We start from the raw sequence: 13,526 nt of genomic DNA on the forward strand, positions 1-13,526 counted from the left end.
GCATTTACTAAGTCTTAATTGGCCCCTCAAGGGACTTGTGAGTCTCTTTGGGATAAGAACTGGTCTGGTTCATTTCAGTGTGGTTCTAGAGATGAGCCCATGGACGGTATGCATAGTGTGGGTAATGAATTAGTCCGGTTCACTTCTGACTCGGCCTGTATTTGTCTCTCTACGACTGCAGGATGATATTCCCTTGAGGAGAGGAAGAAAGACAACTAAGAAACGTGAGGAAGAGGTGGACATAGACTTGGATGACCCTGAGATCAACCACTTCCCATTCCCTTTCCATGAGCTGATGGTGTGGGCTGTCCTCATGAAGAGGCAGAAGATGGCCCTGTTCTTCTGGCAGCATGGAGAGGAGGCCATGGCTAAAGCCCTGGTGGCCTGCAAGCTCTGCAAAGCCATGGCCCATGAGGCTTCTGAGAATGATATGGTGGATGACATTTCCCAAGAGCTGAACCACAACTCCAGGTTGGCCAGCCAGCACATGAGGAGGGTGGGGGAATTGGGATAGGGAGGCTCCAAATGCCAGAAGTTCTGGACTTCATAAAACTTTATACCATAGCAGAGTCACCCCACTAGAACACACAGAGGGTTGGCATGAGTAATTTACCCATATTGTGCACAATGCCGCCTAGAGGTGTGGAGACATTACCCAGACTTTGTTCATCCTCTCAAGTGCCCCCTTGCAACAGGTCACATCACCATGCCTTTCATCCAACCTAGGAAAGCACCTCAGAAAATTTAGGTAACTTGGCCAAGATTATACATGGTTGGCAAGAACAGGGTTTGAACACACTCCCTAGTCATTGGTTGACTGTCGTCTCTTCCTTGACATGTGCTGAATTGGGGGGCCTTGAGTGCAGGAGTCTAGCTTTAACTTACACCTTCAGCTCTAGACATGATACTTGACACATAAAGAAGGCTTAAAGAATGTTGGCTGAGTGGGTTTTTGAGTAGACTAGACCTTACATGAAACAGCTACTCTATACAAGCTAACTGTAATTGAACAGTAGGCCCCTATCTCTGTTCATGGCAGTCTTCACGCTGGCCTGAAAGTGTCTCCTGAACATTGCCTTTCAGGGACTTTGGCCAGCTGGCTGTGGAGCTTTTGGACCAGTCCTACAAACAGGATGAGCAGCTGGCCATGAAACTGCTGACGTATGAGTTGAAGAACTGGAGCAATGCCACATGCCTGCAGCTGGCTGTGGCTGCCAAGCACCGTGACTTCATTGCACACACGTGCAGCCAGATGTTACTTACCGACATGTGGATGGGACGGCTCCGCATGCGAAAGAACTCAGGCCTCAAGGTCAGCATACCCAAAAAGGATGTATTACCATAGAATCCAGGGGTTGGTTGTAGCTTTCCAAGGAAGTTTGTGGTGGGTCTAGGAAGTTTATGTTGGAAGGTGGTACTAATCCACCACTGTTCACTAAAATCTCCTGACAGATGTGATTTGCATTTAGAGTTAAGAATTTGAACTTGAGGTCTGTCACATGTAAGAAGGCAAGCTACATATGCTCTATACATTGATTGATTATTCTGCCTCTATCTGCACATGCCTTGGGTTGGGAGTCTTGAGGGCTGATCTTAAGGACTACCTCAACAAACTCTTCCCTCAGATTCTAAAATGCAGAGAACACACAGATACTGTAGGGGCCACCGTATGCTCTGACATAGCCACACTGCCACAGGAGTCTCATCCTTGAATGCCCTTCTGGTCCCACCCAGGCTAGTTTTACATTATGTCACCTCTTAGAGGCATGGGCTCTATAGTATGTGCTTGAGATGTTTTAAATTAAATTGAGATAGATTTATCATGACATTATTCACTTTTAAAAATATCAATGTTTGGAACTCAAACCCAGAACCTCACACAGGGCAGTGAGCTGCATCCCTAATCTCTGGTCCTATTTTCAAATGAAGAAATGCAAATCACAGACCAGTTTGTACCACCTAAGCCCAGAATGAAAAGGTGTATGCATATCTTTAGCTATATAAATTAAGGAGAAGCAAAAGGAATGCAAGCAATCAGTTGTTTGCAGTAGTTGCCTCAGGTATTGAAGAGATGGTAAAGTAACTTGTTCCTAAAAACAAAAAGTTGGATTGTAGATTTTTGCCATATTTGTTTGTAGCTTCTCAGAGGATCTCAGGGTCCCACACATGCCAGGCAAGTTCTGTGTCTTTGATCTACACACTCAGCCCAATCTTTGCTTCATCTAATCCTTTTTAAAAATGATCTCTAAGGAAAACATTGAAGTAAAAAGATTAAAGGGGATATAGATATAAATGATCAAGAGAAAAGGAAGAGTGTTGGTTTCATTTCATTTTCATGATGCCAGTTTTTAATTATATATTTAAGATAACAACATGGCGCTTTAACAGCACAGAGTAGGTATAACTATCAGAGTCAAGCAAATTGGCATAGTCATCATCCTGCAGTTACCCTTATTTTTGCCTGTGGTAAGATTGGCTAAAATATACTCCTTTAACAGATTGCTGGCATGTAGTATGACGTCACCACATTGTTCATGATATGCATAAGCTCTCTTGACATACTTATCCCACAATCCTGCATCCTGTCCTCTTTGGCTGCACTTTTACTGGATCAACACTGTCTGCCAGGCTCTACCTTTCTTGTGGGCTCTTAGCCCCAGGTTACAAAAAGGTTTCATGTACTACGTCCCACAGTCATGCTGCTAGTAGTTGCCAAGTCTGGCCTCTGGTGGAGAGCCCAGCCAATTCTCAGCTCTGAGGACAGGGAAGTATATCCTATGAAGATTGCCCGCATGCCATTTGGGCTTCTCAAATATAATTCAATGTTACTTCTGCCCCTTTTTTGTAAGTCCCCATGGGTATTTCAGGGCCTGGCTGTCCCTGTAGGCACATGATACTCACTGACCCTTCAGAATGTGTTTAAGTCCCTCCACTCAGTGAAGTGTTTTCAAGGAGGCTCATCCTCAGAAGTCTTGTACACTGGACCATTTTAGAATTAAGAGACGATGAAGCAGACACTGCTCTTTGATAATGGAGGAGAGCTCTGTCACAAGAAAAGTCTGTATCATGAGCATCCTGACACTGGGATTTTACAGTGTTTTCCCATGAAAGCAATACAATGCTGGTCTTCCTGGGGCTTCTGTGCAAGAAGACCAACTCTTCTTGATGAATACAGAGATCTCTGCATTAGCCAATGCCAACAGAATGTTGTGAGATAGATTAAATGACTCTCTGTATGTGCCTTCGAGGTCAATTTAGAAAGCACTTCTTTATGGAGATCATCAGCCAACATATCAACTCTACTTGATACATTTACGAATAAATGTCAGTGCATATGTATGAATTGATTTTACAAAGCCAAGCGCTGCTTAATATTTAAATGGAAATCTTATGTTTTTCCACCTTGGATAAGCTTTCTCTCCTCAGTTTTCCCCTCAGGAAAGTAAGAATTAATAGGCTAAGATTTATTTGCGCAAAATAAGTAATGCCTAGATGAGCAAAAAAAAATCTTTTTTGCGTGTGTTTAAATTTCCAAATACCCACATCCCTGTACAGTAATCGCAACACCTGTGCATGTGCATGTATGTGCACAAACACACGCTCATAGACCACAGCCCAGGCTTTCTAATTCTAAGCAACCACCCTAATCGTAATCCTTTAAATGTGATTATTATTATTATCATTATTATTACTTTAGGTAATTCTGGGAATTCTACTTCCTCCTTCAATTCTCAGCTTGGAGTTCAAGAACAAAGATGACATGCCCTATATGACTCAGGCCCAAGAAATTCATCTCCAAGAGAAGGAGCCGGAGGAACCGGAGAAACCTACAAAGGAAAAAGATGAAGAGGACATGGAGCTAACAGTAAGAAAACGCTTATGCAGTTTTTCTCCCTGAGGAGAATCCCCCAATCCAGTCAGCTCTGAATACTGCTGGGGTTCAATAATACTTGAGAGCAGACAAGGGTTCTCCAGCCCCTGCCAGGTCTAACCTGGTAAATGTTGAGACTACAATATCATAAGCCTCCTCTTTGTGCACAAACAGGACTTCTCTAGGATCCAATTGTATATTAAGTCGTTCTGCCAATGGTCCCGAAAAACAAAGCAATGAGATTCAAAGCCAGACACCCTCAATTTTCCGGGCAAGCATCTGTTGATAAACACGATGATATGACTAGCAGTCTTAACACACAAGAATGAAAGGGAAGCCAGGAGCTGTGAGCAGTCAGCTTTGCTGAGCTGGAAGCATTCTGCTGGTCAGAAACTAAGCCTGTATCTGTCTTCAGGGTCGAAGTCACAAAACCAGCACTAATTGAATTTTGAGGTTTGTGTGGAAAAGCTTTTATTAGCTTCCCAGTACAATTATAGAACATGGATGCTTTGTTCTGCAGAGGGAACAAGACAGCTATGCATGGAATCACTTCCCACAGCCCCTACCAGAGTGACATGACTGCCACTGGCTTGTGCCCAAAGGCTAAAAATAGCCTGTGCTATTAAAGGGCAAATCAGGCTTTGTAGCTTGGGAGAGCTGCATCAAATAGCAACTCTATAAGGACAGGTCTGAGGCACCTCAACCTCCCTCATTGCCACAGGAGTAATGACCCAGAAGGAGCTGTAAGAGGAGAGGATGAAATTGGTTTGGTTCAGGTGACAAAAAGACTGCATGAGTCTCCTCCCTGGAACGACCATGGGACATGTTCCTCTTCCATATGCACAGTATTTCTTTCCAGAAACTCCTTCCTAGGAATTTGATGAGAGATATGATCCTTCGCTTACTGGATGAAAAGCCAATTTTGTTTCAGCTCCCAGATCTCTGTAAAAATCTGTATAGGCATCTGTTTAAAAAGCAACAATAACCCTGCCGTGGCCTGCCATGCAATGGCAGCTGAGACTGCCTTCCCTGAAGATCATGTCGTGATTTTGATCTCTGAACTCCTCAGATGAGAAATGGTATTTTCATCATGGGTAGTGTTGATACTGAATTCTTGCTGGCTGTTCCAGCAAATAGGTAAAGAGTCAGAATCCTGCCTCTTTACCTACTTGCTCCGTGCCCTTGAACACAGTTTCACCCTTCAAGAGTGGGAGAATAGGTTTGTCTGCCTCACAGGTGGTTATTGGTTTAAAGGGTAAACCACCTGTGCCACAGTTGTGATGTAAAATGAATGGATGGATGAATAGATGGATGGATGGATGGATGGATTGATGGATGGATAGATAGATCGATAGGTAGATCGATAGAGACCAGACAGACAGGCAGGCAGACAGACAGATAGATAGAGTAACCACTTAGGCACATGGATTTAAACTTCGACAACTAATCATTAATAAATGTCTGCTTATGGTGTTGAAACAGTGCTAAACACTCTATCCGCCCCCACTACTCATAGGAACACATCATGCCTGTCAGGTAAACATTGTTCTACCTCATAGATTAGAAAGCAAGGACTCAGAGCTTAAATTGCCCCCCTTTACCCAGCTAGTTAATTGCAACTAACTAGTACTCTAACTGGCATTAGAATCCAGGCATACATACTCCATTAGCTATTGTTATATATTTAACAACCTCTGCCAATTGTCAAGGGGGAGAGAGAATTGTTTTCTATTATCAGATGGCCCTGCTGAGTGGATTTGCTTGCCACAGAGTAGAGAGCCTCCAAGGAATGCCAGGTGTCCCAAATCAAGTGAGGTGTGGCTCCCTTACAGGCACCAATCCTAGAAGGAAAGCCCAGAGGCTGAATGGTATTTTTGTGGCTGGGTATAGAGAAAGGAGCTTCCCTTGTCCCTTAAGAGCTTTAGTTAGTTTGGTCCTTCAGGAAACCACTGTAAAGATGTACTCCCAGAGCACAACAGGTTTGTCAATGAGTAGATCCCAGCTCTGTTCACTGAGAACCTGAGTAGGAGGGGTGATGATAAGTAGAAACCTCACAGAAAAGAATAAGGTGGGGACTTGTGGGCTGCAGGCTTTCAGTAGGCACAACATTGTGGAAAGAGAGCTTCTTTTCACCCTGATGGGAAGTCTGTTTTTGCTTCTCTGGTGACCATCTCGCCCTAGACAAGATTAGAGAGATGTGCTTGTTGACAAGCCTATTCCCTTCGTTGAGCTTCTAGCAAAACACATCCTTTCCGAGAATAGGACATCCTTGGTTGCTTCCAAAATGACACCTAAGAATATCAGTCTCTACTTGTTCTATGTTTGTAGCCTTTAGCAGATTAATTTACATCAAAGAATCTTTCTCCACATTGACACCTGTCTCAAATCTGCACTGGGCAGTCCTATATTTGACACTGTTCAAACCTCTTCCTCTACTAGAAAATATTTTTGTAACTTTTTTTAATGTTTCTTTTCTACCTATATGGCCTTGTTAAATTCTACTTTAAGCAATGTCAAAGGAAAGGTTTGACCACAGGAAAAGAAATCAACAGCGAATTAGACTGCTAAGTCTAGAACTAATGAAATGGCAAGCCTGTGAAAGACAAAACTTTACCAGTGTACCCTCCTCTGAGCATATGTGAGTGATTCAGGAAAAAGCGGGGTGCAATGCTTTTGTTTCATCTACACAGCCAAATAAGTGTCCCATCCTGAACTTAAGCCTAAGACAGTCTCAGCACATTCAGAGGTCCAGGCCTTTGCTAGGAAAGCCACTGCCCCTAGCGTTCACCCCAAGATGTCACTCCCCAGGATACCTGAAAAACCTCAATTCATCTTTACTCTCATCCCACCATGTCCCCCAAAGGGCACTGTAATACTGGGCCTAGAAATAAGCAGGAGGACAGGAAGAGAATAACTGTTACATAAATTCCAGGACAAACATCTCATACAATCAGGGTCTCTCGAGTTGAGCAGTGGCCAATGTTGATTGGATTCTCCTGTGCTTAACCTGCCAGAATATTATCGATTCAGCTTACTGATGAATGTGATAGCCATGAAATCTTCCTATCCATTAGCTCAAGGCATCTTTCTCACCAGGATACACAAAGGAATGGGAGTTTCTTCCCCAGAAATACTACTGGATAGAACTTTTTTGAGTGTCATGCAGTTGGATGGAGTGGCTAAAAAGAAATCAATGAAACACTTGGAACTAGTATTCATATGTGTTGTGTCAGGTGACTGAAAACTAAGCCAGGTGGTGGCTATCTCTGTCCTCAACGTCACTGCAAATTGCAATCATTGCTATAATTAAATCTCTTCATTTGAAACTCATGTGCCAAATACTATGTCTTATCCCAAATCCTTGTCAATTCTGAGCAGTTACAATAATGTCTCACCCTATTCTCACATGAGTCTCAGGTTGGAGGGCAGGAGCGTGGCTCAGCAAGAAAGAGAACATGCTGTAAAAGCTTGAGGACCAGAGTTCAAACCCAAGACCCACACAGAAAGCCAGCTATGGTCACATGCGCCTGTAATCCAGTGCCAGGAAGGGTAGGCAGAGACAGAAGGCTCACTGGGATATATGATGGACTCTGGTCCAGTCTACCTTAACTAGAGAGTCACTAGCACAGGCAGAAACGGAATTTGAATCCAGATCTAGTGTGTCTCATATACATATGGGAAGAAAGTAACAGAACTGGGACTGATTCCTGTAGCCTGGCCTTCCCAAGCACCAATTATCATCCTTTTCAGAACTCAGTGTGTATCCTACTGCCTACCTTACTCAGAAGGTCCAGATAAGAAAGAAAAAGAAAGCTCAAAACATATCCTGCCAGCCCTCCTTTTTCAGAAGAAGAAATAAACAATTTGCACTAACATAATACAAACTCACACATAGGAAAGGCATGCCTTTGTATGTCCAGGGTGTTGGGCTTATATTCTTGAGTTCTGTGAGCTCTCAGGTGCCTGGAGGATCTGTTCCCCATCTACAAAATGGCCTAAAGAGCCCAGACATGAGAGTCTCTGTTTTCTCCTACTCTAGGCAATGTTGGGACGAAACAATGGGGAGTCATCCAGAAAGAAAGACGAAGAAGAAGTTCAAAGCAGGCATCGACTAATCCCTGTGGGCCGAAAAATCTATGAGTTCTACAACGCACCCATTGTGAAGTTCTGGTTCTACACTGTAAGTACATTTTCTTCTCCCTTTCCAAATGGCTAACCCCAGGGGTGGGTGTCCCTGGTTCAGACACCTGTGTGGTTTTCGCTGAGCAGCATCAAAAGTGTCACATGTGCAGGAATGCAAGCTCTGTGACCATGGTTTCCCAGTAGCTTCATAAGATTTGTGGACCTTGGTGAGCAGCATCCATGGACTGCCTTTCTTCTTGCCCCAGAAGGTAAAGGAACTGACAGAGGTGAGGAGTCATAGAAACAGATATGAGATGTGTATGAGTTTAGTTCACCGTGAAAACAAAGGTCTATTTTCCAGACACTGTCCTTTGTTGAGATCTAGGACAGAGTGCTCCATTACAGGTGCCCATTCTGGGCTTCAGGGGGACATTTGGTGGGTTGGGTTGAAGCACAGTGTAGATGTAGCTCCTCTGGGGACAGAGTGTCCATAAGTAACAGCTTCCAATCTGCCACACTTTCTCACTCAGACACAATTAAACGGCAAGCAGCTCAAAGCAAGAAAGCCTGCAACCCTGGCAAGCATTCTCCAGGAATCACACCCTACATACACTTCCTGCCGGCAAAGCCATGGGCTGTCCCTGAAATGGTGTCTGATATAGCAGAAAGAGGCATAGCTGGGTTCTCTTTCTCCTTTCCAATGACATTTTCCAGCGGTTTTCAACCTTCCTAATGCTATGAACCTTTAATACAGTTCCTCACGTTGTGGTGGCCCCCAACCATAAATTAATTTTGTGGCTACTTCATTAACTGCAATCTTGCTACTGGTGTGAATTGTGATGTAAAAATATGGTATTTCTGGTGGGGTCATGCGTGACCCACAGGTTAAAAACCGCTGAAGCTTAATGTGAGCTGTTGGCCTGACCATCTCTAATGCTGTCCGGCCCACTAGAGTGACATCAGATAAAGGACAATGAGTCTGTATTTTTAGACTCTCTCATCACCAGCTGCAGAACAGTCATTTAAATCAACAACAGGATAATCTAGGTCCGAGCACAAGAAAGCTCAAATGACCGGATAAGTTGCTTCCTGTGCAGTCCAGTATGCTAATATTTAACAGCGCCTTGGAAGAAAGACTTTACCTCCTCAGCACTGGTGATATTTTAGCTAGGATAAATCTTTGTCATGCAGGAGCATCCCTGCTCTGTGCCCACCAGATGCCGGTAGCACACTCTGTCCTTTGAGGATGACAGCCAAAATGTTTCCAGGCATTTGTGGGATTAAAAACTACCACTGGCTGAAAGCCACTACTTTAAAGGACGATCTTAATGGAGTCTGAGATAGTACAAAAAAAAAAAAAACGCACATATTACATACGGTATATTCATTTTTAGTAAAATAAAATTTCAAACGCATTGACATGATGAGGTCATCTCCACCACAGAATTACCTACATTCAGAAATTCAGTTTACATTCTTACAGTGCTCTCTCAAGCTTTCCCTGTAGAAAGCAGCAAAGTTATGATGACATATAGGTTCACCTACATCCCCCCGTGCTGCGTGACACCAAACGAGTTACCTTCCCATTCTGTCCATCCCTTCTATAAGATAGAGACAATAATACCACCTCCCTATTGGAGATTAATGTGTTGAGGTATATAAAATACTTACAATAGTCCCTGGACCTATAAGTACAATGTGGGAGTAATTAGTGTTATTCTTGAACTAATCACATTTCAGAGAGGTAATCAAAGCCAGAGTCATCTGTCCACTCAACACCAGACACGTGATTTATTGAGCAGCTACTATGTTTAAGTAAGGTTCCAGATGCTTCCCAAATGACCTCCCTAAGGCTGACAACGGCTTCATCAATAAAACAACTGTATCTCCTTTCCATGCCAACATTTGCCCTTTCCCTTCTATTCTTCAGATTCAGTTGACACAACCAGAAATGGACTGAAAAACTGTAGCCTGAAAGAAACTCTGCTCTTATGGTCTACAAACGAAAGCTCGTTTTCTTTCTTTTTTTATTTCATTTATTCTAGAGCGCCGAGCCTCCAATCCAGTGCCTGAAGCATGTGAGGCAGGTGCTATGCCACTGGGCTACGACCCCAGCCTGGTTTTGTTTGTTTTGTTTTTACCTTGACTGAAATAGCTTTTTTAAAAAAAGGAATAGTTTGTGAAATATGAAGTTCAAATTTCAGTGTCTATTATACCTGGCCATACATAATGCTACACAAAGTTAATTATGAGCACACACACAAAACAAACAAACCCTGTTGGCCTACACAACCATCCTGTGGCCTTTTGCAAATGTTAGTAGATTCCCGGGGAGAAACGGATGGGAGGAATCGTGTAAAGAATTAAACAGCTCTTCAATGAACACTGACCCCACTTAGCCTTCCAAGCCATCTGTCTTTGCTTCTTCATTGGTGTTCAACATTCCCACCATTTTAGTTCCTTCATTCTCTTGGTCCCCACCGACTCAACTCAGACCAATGTTTTCCCATCACAAATAACCTGGCCAGTGGCTCTGAGCCTTGGCACCTCACTAGAATCACCCACTGCACTTCTGGTTTGGGACTTCGCTTTTGTTTTAAGCCAGGGTCTCACCCAAGTTTTGCTCAAACTCCTGACCTTCTTAGCTCAGCCTCTCCCAGAGGCCTTGGGTGACTTACACAAGACGTCATGCATGAGTGAAACTTGAACCCACATTACACTGTCTACCTCCCTCCCTCCAAATACACTAGACCTGAGTACAAAAGATGGACCCTGTTAGCAAACTTGCCTACGCTCTAAAATGCAGAAATTCTGAAAAAAAAAATGAGTTGGTGTGTCACTGGGCGAACATGTGACAAGAGGAGACAATGCCTTGGAATATTTTGCACTAAACCTCACAAAACGTTAAAAACCAGGGCTTGTAACAAGGTTCACCCCACCTTGAAGCAACAGAATTTTATTTGTTCAATAAAAGGAAAGTAGGGACCAGAAGGATAGAAGCAATTCCAGGCCAAAGGGAGCAGAGGGTGTTAGACAGTTTCACCCACTGAGTGCCTTACGTCGTGTCTGTAACTGTACCTAGAGGAATGCAGAGTGGACATCAGTGTGTTCTTCATTGTAACCTGAGCCCATGTGAACCAGGCCAGACTCGGAACCAACGTTTAAAGAAGGCCTCTTTCATGAGAAAGCCCCACAACTCACTAGTGATTCTGATGTGGGGAGGTGTGGGAACCTAGGCGAGGATCACTGTAGCTGTAGTTGCAGGGATGTAAAATTTAAATCACCCTGGTGGAGAAAGAGCTCAGCCAGCCCTCAGCAGCTGTAACGCTCACTCCATCAAGGTCTGAGTGTTCCACATGTGACGGTGTTTACTTCAGATGAAGGAAGGGCTGGGAAGTAGTTCTCGGTGGTAGAGTACTTGTCTACTGTGCACAACCTATGGCACACACACACACGCACGCGCACACACACACACACACACACACACACAGGAGAAAGATATAAAAAGAAGAATCTGGAAGGGAATTCTGTGCCACAGTTGTACCTGGACATGTGTCAGCAATATAATGGGGGTGTCAGCGGTACCTTCGATTCACATTAAAAGTCTATTCAAGTTATAAAACGAAGGAAGGAGCCCATCGGTAGACAAGACAACATCCCTGTTTCCACATCTCGTGTCTCCTAGCCAGGCTGTGGCTTCTGCCACATAACTTGCCTTTACAGCCCCAAGGTCACCCAATGTCTTCAGCTCCTCAAATCCTGAGTCCTCCGGCCCACAAGCTGTGCTGTACTTTGCCACGTGACCCACCAAGGAATGCAGAGTGGGATCAGCTCACTCTGGGTTCCCACTCACAGCCCGAGGCCAGTCAGGGCCTTGCTCATCTTGGAGCATTGCCTGCGGGAGGTTTCGATCATCTGCCATTCCCCTTGGGGTAAACTTTCTCAGGCAAGAGCACCATCAATTCTTTTCTTCCCACATTGCTTCAGGAACAGACTCCAAGACTTGCCCCTGAGGAGTGTTGTCCATAACTAGCATTTCAGCCAGTCACAACAGGACTCAAACTCCAGATGCCAGGGCCTCAGGAGGATTTGATCCACTCTGGTACACAACAGACCACACACCCCAGACCTTCCCATAAACAGCTTTATTTTCTCTTCTTTTATTTCAAAGAAGCAAAAAGCAAACTCAAATATTCCAACCAGGGTAAGGCAAGATGACCATAGAGAGGAAAACAGATAAAATGTTCCCTAAGAATTTGACCACTGCAGGTCAAAAACACCAGGAAGACATTGTAAACTCAGGAGAGACCAGAAGTGGAACCTTGCGGTTAAATCTAGGCTACTTACACTATAGTTTTGACAACTTATATGTGCTACCTGTGTCTTCCTTTCTTTCTGGTGGACATTAATCTACCTGGAAACTATTGGGAGGAAAAAGTATATATTCTTAGTGTTTAAAAAATAACTTTTCAATAATAATTTAAAAATAAATAGCATTTTAAAATACGTGTCACCCTAGCATGGAGAGCCAAGTCTGTGCATAAGCAAGAGCAGCCCTGGTAGGCCAGGTTCTTTTCTAAGCCAGAACACCAGAACACATACACAAACACACACATATACACACACATGGACGCACAAACACAAATACACTCATGCACACTCACAAATACATACACATGAACATACATACACATGAACACCCATACACACATGAACACACATACACACAAACACACCCACACACAAACCAACAGCTAGTGATTGGCACACAAATTCATACACGGTGACACAAAGGTGCAAGGTTAGGGCCCAGAAACACATATAAGGGTCAAAAGTAACTCCGTAAATTAAATTATTTCGACTGTGATAACCTTTTTAAAAATTATGTTGGGCAGAGCTGGCTGAGCAGGTAAAGATTCTTGCCAGAGCCCAGTGGCCTGTGCTCGATTCTCAGAACCTACATGGTGGATGGAGAGAAACAGCTTCTGCAAATTGTCCTCGGACCCCCACACACACACACACACACAAGAATGCACACAGAAAATGAATAAATTTCTTTGATAGTTAAGCTCATAGCTCATTTGTCATGGGTTCCCTGCTTACTGACCTTGCTCTGTGCTGCCACAGTGCACGTGTCTTACCCGGGCCCCACTCCCAGGCCTCTGCGGTTAGACTGCTGGATTGTGTTTCCCTGCAGCTGGCGTACATTGGATACCTGATGCTCTTCAATTACATCGTGCTGGTGAAGATGGAGCGCTGGCCTTCCACTCAGGAATGGATCGTCATCTCCTACATCTTCACTCTGGGAATAGAGAAGATGAGAGAGGTAACAACTTCACACATGAAAATGGAAGGGAGATGCGGGCTCGCCATAGCCGAGGAGGGAGAGCCAAAAGGGAAGCTTGGGGTTTGTACTCTGGAATGCCGCTGAGGGCTGCATTTCCTCTCTGTCAAACCTAGAGAGGTTTCCTAGGGCAACTGAGTCTGTTTCCTGCTCATGTGCCTTTTGCCCCAAGATATCCTCCAGTGGGCT

At 44.0% G+C, this 13,526-nt stretch overlaps 1 protein-coding gene across 2 annotated transcripts in view; it reads left to right on the plus strand.

The window, feature by feature from the left end:
- The window catches only part of Trpm3 (transient receptor potential cation channel, subfamily M, member 3), an 870,412-nt gene that overhangs the window by 786,291 nt on the left and 70,595 nt on the right, over positions 1–13,526 (plus strand). For both annotated transcript variants that reach the window (NM_001191562.1, NM_001354180.1), the window contains 5 exon segments: positions 182–471; positions 1,084–1,312; positions 3,698–3,865; positions 7,911–8,051; positions 13,191–13,319. In NM_001191562.1, coding sequence (NP_001178491.1) covers positions 182–471; positions 1,084–1,312; positions 3,698–3,865; positions 7,911–8,051; positions 13,191–13,319 — 957 coding nt within the window.

The sequence above is a fragment of the Rattus norvegicus genome, chromosome 1 (genome assembly GCF_021556685.1).
Source record: "Rattus norvegicus strain SHRSP/BbbUtx chromosome 1, alternate assembly SHRSP_T2T, whole genome shotgun sequence".
NCBI classification, from domain to species: Eukaryota; Metazoa; Chordata; class Mammalia; order Rodentia; family Muridae; genus Rattus; species Rattus norvegicus.